Source organism: Propithecus coquereli, unplaced genomic scaffold, assembly GCF_000956105.1.
Source record: "Propithecus coquereli isolate 6110/MARCELLA unplaced genomic scaffold, Pcoq_1.0 Scaffold27, whole genome shotgun sequence".
NCBI classification, from domain to species: Eukaryota; Metazoa; Chordata; class Mammalia; order Primates; family Indriidae; genus Propithecus; species Propithecus coquereli.
The window spans coordinates 14,742,674-14,749,749 of NW_012148285.1; the positions used below are offsets into that span (position 1 = coordinate 14,742,674).

The following is a 7,076-nucleotide window of genomic DNA, read 5'->3' on the forward strand; positions in this document are numbered from 1 at the left end:
AGATAGTGGTAACTACCAGAAGAAACAGTTAAAAGCGATAGAAAGCAGGTACCGTGAAGTACGATAGGAGTTGGAGAAGGGATGCAACAATGTAATGGTATGTCTCATTATAAACCTTGGGTAGTAATTGATTTTTAAAATTCATGTGCATGTATGATTTTGATAAAAATTTAATAAATGAATAAAGATTGGTCTAAATCTTTGGACATCTTTTTTCCTTAAGGCAGGGTGCCTCTGGACAGTTCAGATATAGATATCCCTTCCTCTGCGTAGATGCAACCCCATGTTAGGGAATCGTGGCTTAGCTAGCAGAGCCCAGGCTGGATTTCAGCTGCCAGTCACCCTGGAGCAGTGCACAGCCTGCACCACTGTGTGAGGCTGGTGATGCTGATGAGGCTGTCTACATGATGATGCAGGAGGAAGGTTTTGAGAAAGGAAAAGAAATGATGACGGCCCAGACCCTCAGCCAGGTTCCCGTCTCATGTTGAAAGTAGAAGTTTGTCTTCTTAACCCCTGGCCCTCTTCCTCTTCTTCTAGATGACTTGCTTTTGGAGGGCTTCAGCAACTACACATTCCTCTCCAATGGATTTGTGCCCATCCCGGCTGCCCAGGACGACGAGATGTTCCAGGAAACGTTGGAGGCCATGGCCATCATGGGCTTCAGTGAAGAGGAGCAGCTATGTAAGCCTTCACACCTGAGTCCGGGATTGCCAAAGAGACCCAGATTTATGCTCTGGGTAGTACCGGAATTAGTTAGGGACTCTTCTCTGGTCAGGAGGGATTTCTGGTCTCTGAATTCCCCACCTCTTAAAAAAGAAAAAAGGAGGAGGAAAATGAATTTTACTCTAGGTCGTTTGGTGGTATTTTAGAAAAGTAGCTGTATGATTAGGGCTCTTACTGTTGCAAGTGATGCAAGCTGGCTTAAACAAAAGGGAAAATGATTCGGTCATATTGCTGAAAAGTTCGGGGATATTGGTTTCAGGTACAGTGGGATCTAGGGGCTCGAAGATTTCTCTAGGACCTGACTTCTTGTCCTCTATCTCCCAACCATATTGTCTCTACATAGAATGGAGTTTCTTGACAGCAACATGGCTGGGTTCCAGCCCCTTGTATTCTTTGGGATTTTGTCCAAAGAGCAGAGCAGATTCACTGCTGGCGTCCCTGAATTGGAGTCTCATGGACGCTGATTGGTCGGCCTGGGTTGACGTGCACATTCCTGAGCTGCTCACTGTAGCCAGGGTGCTGGAAAGTGCTGAGTGGTTTGGTGATGGGCTCTAAGAATGGATTCTCAGCAGGACCATGTGGGCAGGCGACAGGGGATGGGAGTGACTGAGGCCGTGGGTGTACTTGGATTCTTCCTGGAAAGGCGGCTCTGGTAATAGACCAGTGTTGATTAATATCATTTGACCAATGGCCAAGATACATACTTGCTCTTGACAACAGGACAGCTCAAAGGGGACCATATTCTTGGTCTCAACACTGTGCTTCAAGAAACACTTTTCCTTCTGGGTTAGATGTGCCCCAGTGTTCAAGGTTAACCTCTTTTGGGAACGCCAGGGCAAGATTGTGGAAAATTTCCCTTCCTTCCCATGCCCGCTCCCCTTTGGAGCCCCGGAATAGCGCTGTTTGCTGAAATGCAGCATATAGGGACAGACGGGTCCTCCGGAGATAGTTTGGGGTCCAGAAAAAGAAGGCTCCGTGGGTCAGTTGACAAACGGAGGGTGCTTGTGGGTTCTGGCCAAGGTCCCACATCACAATCCAGTGCTGATGGCCTCCCTGTCTGAATGCCATGGACTCCCCAAGAATGAATCATTTTATTTGGGACGGGGGTCAGTTTTTCTTCTAATCTCACTTTAAAAAAACAACAACAAATAGTAAGTACTTGCTGTGTGCCAGGCATTTGCCAAATCCTATTTTTTTTCCTTAACATACTAGGACGTTCAGTACCGTTTTATTTAAATGATAAGAAACTAGAACAAACTAAATTGTCGGTTGATAGAGGATTTATTAAATTGTATATCCTTGTGAAAGAAAACAATGGGGCTATTTAAATTGTGCTTTAGAAAGACTTTGACTTATGTGGAAATGTTTATAACATATTTAAGGTGAAGGCATGAAAGCAATATGCTAAGAGCTTTATATGCATTATTTAATATCACAGCAACCCTACGAGGTAGCTGTTGTTATCCCCAGTTTGCAGATGAGGAAACCAAGGCACAGAGAAGTGAAGGAACTTACCCAAGGATACACAGCTAGTTGCTAAGGGAGCTGGGACTCACTCTCTGGTCTTGCGGACTCCCAAGCCCGGCGTGTGTGCTTCCCACCACCGCATGGGACCACCAGCCATCGCCACCCTCGCTGTCGTGTAGCCCCTTCCAGTTTTCCACTTTGCTGTCTGCCAGCTCTTCCCACTGGTTCATCTCGACGGCCTGGGAGTGGTGGCATTCTTTTGTCATCTCTGTGATCACATTAACTCCACCAGAAAGTGCAAACTGGTGACTCTAGAGTGCACAGAAGAGATTATTTGGTCACAGCAGCCTTCACAAATATTTTAAATAGGCTCCCAACATTTAAACATGGGTAGATTTCACACAAAAATTTGGGTTTCCATCATCCTTGGAAAAATTCAAACTTCCGGTAATACCGGGCTTATCTGCCCCGTGACAACGATGGAGTAGCTGCTGCCTCCCTTTGGGTGGCGTCCCCACAGTCCCCAACAGTCAGCTTGGTTCACGTAGACCAGTGGTTTTCAACCAGGGGTGAGTTCCTCCCAACCCGTAGGGGACATTTAGCAAATACCTGGGGACGGTTTGGGTTGTCACAGCTCTGGAGGGAGCACCGCTGACATCTAGTGGTTAGAGACCAGGGATGCTGTTAAACATCCTGCAGTGGTGCCCAGGACGGCCCCCCACAACAGAGAATTATCTGGCCCCCAATTTTATAGTGTCGAGATTGAGAAACCCTGAGTTAGGCTGCTCACCTGGGTTCTGCAGGCATTTCAGCAAGGCCTAGTTCAGACTTGCGCTTCAATAACCATGAGTACAGCTCTTGATAGTTTACAAAGCGCCTTTCATAGATGTTATTGGTCAAGGAAACTGTCTTAGCAATGTCCTGTCCATAGCGGCTTTGTTCACCGTGGGGCGAGGGGTTTCTGCAGTAGTGAGTGGGAGCGGATGGTGGGTGGTCAGCAGCTGGGTCTTTCCCCTGCCGAGCTGGGCCAGGGACCCTGTGGTGTGAGGATAGCTATTGTGAAGGGCCTCGTAACCCCTACTTTGGCCTGAGGAAGCAGAGGAGGCTGGGATCTCCAGGGTTTGTTTCTGGAACACGGTGACTTCTTACAAGCCAAAACTCTGATTTGCGCCTGCGTTAAGCTAAGCCAAGCATTTGCATTAATCAGTCACCCATGCATTCTCCATCTATCCGTCCATCCATCCGTCTGTCCATCCACCCATCATCCATCCTCCACTTACCATCATCCCTCCCTCCCCTCCTATGTACGTCTGGACCCTGGACTCAGTTTTGGGAATTTAGAGGTGATTAGGGCAGGACCCCTACGCTCCAGAAACTCATGGTCTTGTGGGGATTTCAGACACAGAAATCATTTTAACAGTAACATGGGCTGAGTATGGAGTTAGAAGGGTTCGAACTATTCTGGGAACGCAGTGTTTTTGTCTGGAGACACTTAGAAACAGATTTCCACCTTCCTAACATGAGCATCTTATACACCCAGCAGAATACGTTAAGCACAGGGTTTTAAAAAAAAAAAAACCTTTATTTACATAAGATTTACATGTAGAAAATTGTGTACGCCATAAGTGTACAGTGCAATGAATTTTTATGAACTGCGCATACCTGTGTAATTGGCACCCATTTTAAGTAGGAGAACACTACCAGCCCCCCAGAAGTTTCCTCCAATTAGGGATAACCATTATCCTGACATCTAACAACACAGGTTAGTTTTCCCTATTCTTGAACTTCCTATAAACCGACTTACACAGCATGTTCTTGTTTACATCTGTTGTCTTTTGTTCAGCATTTACGTCTGTGGGATGTGTCAGCTTTGTCGTCTGTAGTTGCAGGTCGTTTATTCTCACTTCTCTGGAGCAGGGGTTGACAAACATCTTCTGCAAAGGGCCAGACAGTGAATATTTTAGCCTCTGTGGGCCATACGATCTCTACCGCAGCTGTTTAACTCTGCCATTGTAGCGTGCAAACAGTTATAGACGATATGTAAATAATCGAGTGTGCCTGAGTTCCAATAAAGCTTTATTTATAACAGCAGGCAGCGGGCCAGATTTGGTCCATGGCTGTAGGCCAGTCCCCGATGCATGGTATTCTACTGTGCCAGGTTTTTAGCAACCGTCTGAAATTATTCAGTTCCCCCCATCAGGTTTTCTCCCCTGTTAGCAGGGAGTTAGGGAGTTTAACTCTCTCCTAGATACAGGGGCTCAGAACTGGGTCTCTTCAGAGGAAACATGTGGGCTCTGGGTCCCCAGTGACTTTTAGACTCCAAATCGGCAGAGCACCGTGGTGTTGACATCTGTGTCTGCTCTTCTCTCCCTTCCTCACCTCAGCCATATTGAAGGTGGTGTCATCTGTACTACAGCTCGGAAATATCGTCTTCAAGAAGGAAAGAAACACGGACCAGGCGTCCATGCCCGATAACACAGGTACTGCCCACGTTTTCCCAATAACTGATGACTTTGGGGAAGGAGGAAGGGTCACACTCCGTCGCTGGGAATTTTTCTGGGTGAGGGTATCTGGGATATTAACAATTACTGGACTAGGTTATTATCACTGACTTCTTTTTTCAAACTTTTCACTGCTCAGGACCTTATGTGAAAGTCTTTGAATCAGGATGCAGGGGGCAAAAACCTAATAGTTTTAGATCAGACAGGATCCTTTGAGATTCTCTCTTCTAAAACCCTCCACTCATTTGTTTTGTTAAACAAATACATCTTGAGCACCTGCTGTATGCCAGGTGCTGGGATTTAGCAGGAAGGAAGACGTGGTACATCGGTCTTGCTGGGGAGACAGACCTCAAGTTTCCCTGCAAATTAGGGGTGCCAGATAAAATGCAAGTGTCCGGTTAAATCTGAATTTCAGACAAACAACAGACACTTGTTATTATAAGTATGTCCCGTGTAATATTTGGAACATAATTATACCAAAAAAGTGTTCTCGTTTATTTGAAATTCCGATTTCACTGGGCATTCTGTATTTTTTCCTCTAAACCTAAAAACCCTACCCACAAATAAGCAGTATTTTGTGTTTTGAGAAGATGGCCTGGCTACCACCATGCTTGTTGGTGGCTGAGCCGAGACGAAAACTTAGGTTTCCCATTTGCTGGCTCTTCAGGGAAAGAAATTAAAAAGCACCATTGACAAGAGATGGGGGAAAAGTCCTAAAATCACTCCATCTGCTGTCCTTGCCCGTGCAAACTGTCACGCAACACTAGTCTTTGAGTTAGGGAAGCGGCTAGTGGTGGATGTTTTTTTTTTTTGAAAAAAAGTTTTAAAATTCAGAAATGTACACAATAATATAACAACCCCCATGCCCGCTACCCAGAATAGACATTTGTGAAAATGTTATAATATTTCTTTGTCTCGAACACGAAATAAAGCCATACAGGTAACATTGACGCTCCCTTGTTCTCTCCACTGGGTCCCCGCCTCCTGCCTGTCCCCGAACCTCCAGCAACCACAATCATACTTTGCCGTGTCCCCTTCCAGTCCACTTTACACTTTCACATGCACGTAGCTTTGTCAGCGTTTTTAACTTACATGAATGAAGCATGTCACACTATAGGCATCATTCTGCAACTTGCTTTGTTTCATTCTTGAGAAACAATCTAAATACTCACCATTGTTCAGATTATTTCTCAAGAGTAGCACCCCCCACGTATGACAATCAAAAATGTCTCCAGACATTGCCAAATGCCGAATGTCCCCTGGGGCAAAGTCGTCCCCAGTTGAGAACCTCTGGTCTAGAGAGAAAGAGAGAAAGAGATCATTCCTTTAACTGCTGTCTGGTATTCCATCTTACGAAAATGCCACTTCATACTAATGGACACGTAGGTGTTTCCAGTATCTTGCTATTACAAACAATGCTGCAACACATATCCTAGAACAGTAGGACAAATCATACCTTACCTCATTTAATACTAGAACAGTCGAACAAATCATACCTCATCTCATTTAATTCTGCTGTTGACAACCTGACAAGGAACCCAAGAGCTGACCCTTTTTATTTATTCATTCATTCATTCATTCATTCATTCATTGAGACAGGGTCTTGCTCTGTTGCCTGGGCTAGAGTGCAAAGGCATCATCACAGCTCACTGCATCCTCAAACTCCTGGGCTCAAGTGATCCTCCTGCCTCAGCTTCCCGAGGAGCTGAGATTACAGGCATATGCCGCCACACCCGGATAATTTTTGTATTTTTTATAGAGACGGAGTCTTGCTATGTTGCCCAGGCCGGTCTTGAACTCCTGGCCTTAAGCGCTCTTCCTGCCTCAGCCTCCCAAAGTGCTGAGATTACAGGTGTGAGCTACCGCACCCAGCCTAAGAGCTGATCCTTTTGAAAGCTGAGAAATGCAAGACTCTAGGAGGCTAAATAACTTGTTCAAAGTCACGTGACTTGGAATTGGGAAGCGGGCAAGGACTTGAACCTAGAACTATCTGACCCTAAGACCCCAGTTGGGACATACCTCTAGCCCACCCCTGTCATTGCTTCTGAGCAAAACACTGGGGGCGAGGTCACTGATGCCAGCAGTCTCTGGGACTCTTTCATGTTCACTACCATCACGTTCCATTTCTCCAAGAGAAGTCAGTGTAGACACAGACAGCAAATGTCCCATGTGATGTGCCTTCCTTGCCCAGCCATCTCTTTTGTGATGCACTCAGGATGCTTCTTTTCTCCATTCAGCTGCTCAGAAAGTTTGTCACCTCATGGGAATTAACGTGACTGATTTCACCAGAGCCATTCTGACCCCACGTATCAAAGTTGGGCGGGACTTGGTACAGAAAGCTCAGACAAAAGAACAGGTAATGATGCACTTGCCATTTATGCCTGC

The 7,076-nt window shown here is 45.9% G+C and overlaps 1 protein-coding gene across 1 annotated transcript in view; it reads left to right on the forward strand.

The window, feature by feature from the left end:
* LOC105813086 (myosin-11) overlaps positions 1-7,076 on the forward strand; it is a 45,844-nt gene that overhangs the window by 2,521 nt on the left and 36,247 nt on the right. The window contains exons 2-4 of the mRNA XM_012647685.1: positions 538-681; positions 4,575-4,670; positions 6,929-7,047. Coding sequence (XP_012503139.1) covers positions 538-681; positions 4,575-4,670; positions 6,929-7,047 — 359 coding nt within the window. The remainder of the gene's footprint in view (positions 1-537; positions 682-4,574; positions 4,671-6,928; positions 7,048-7,076) is intronic.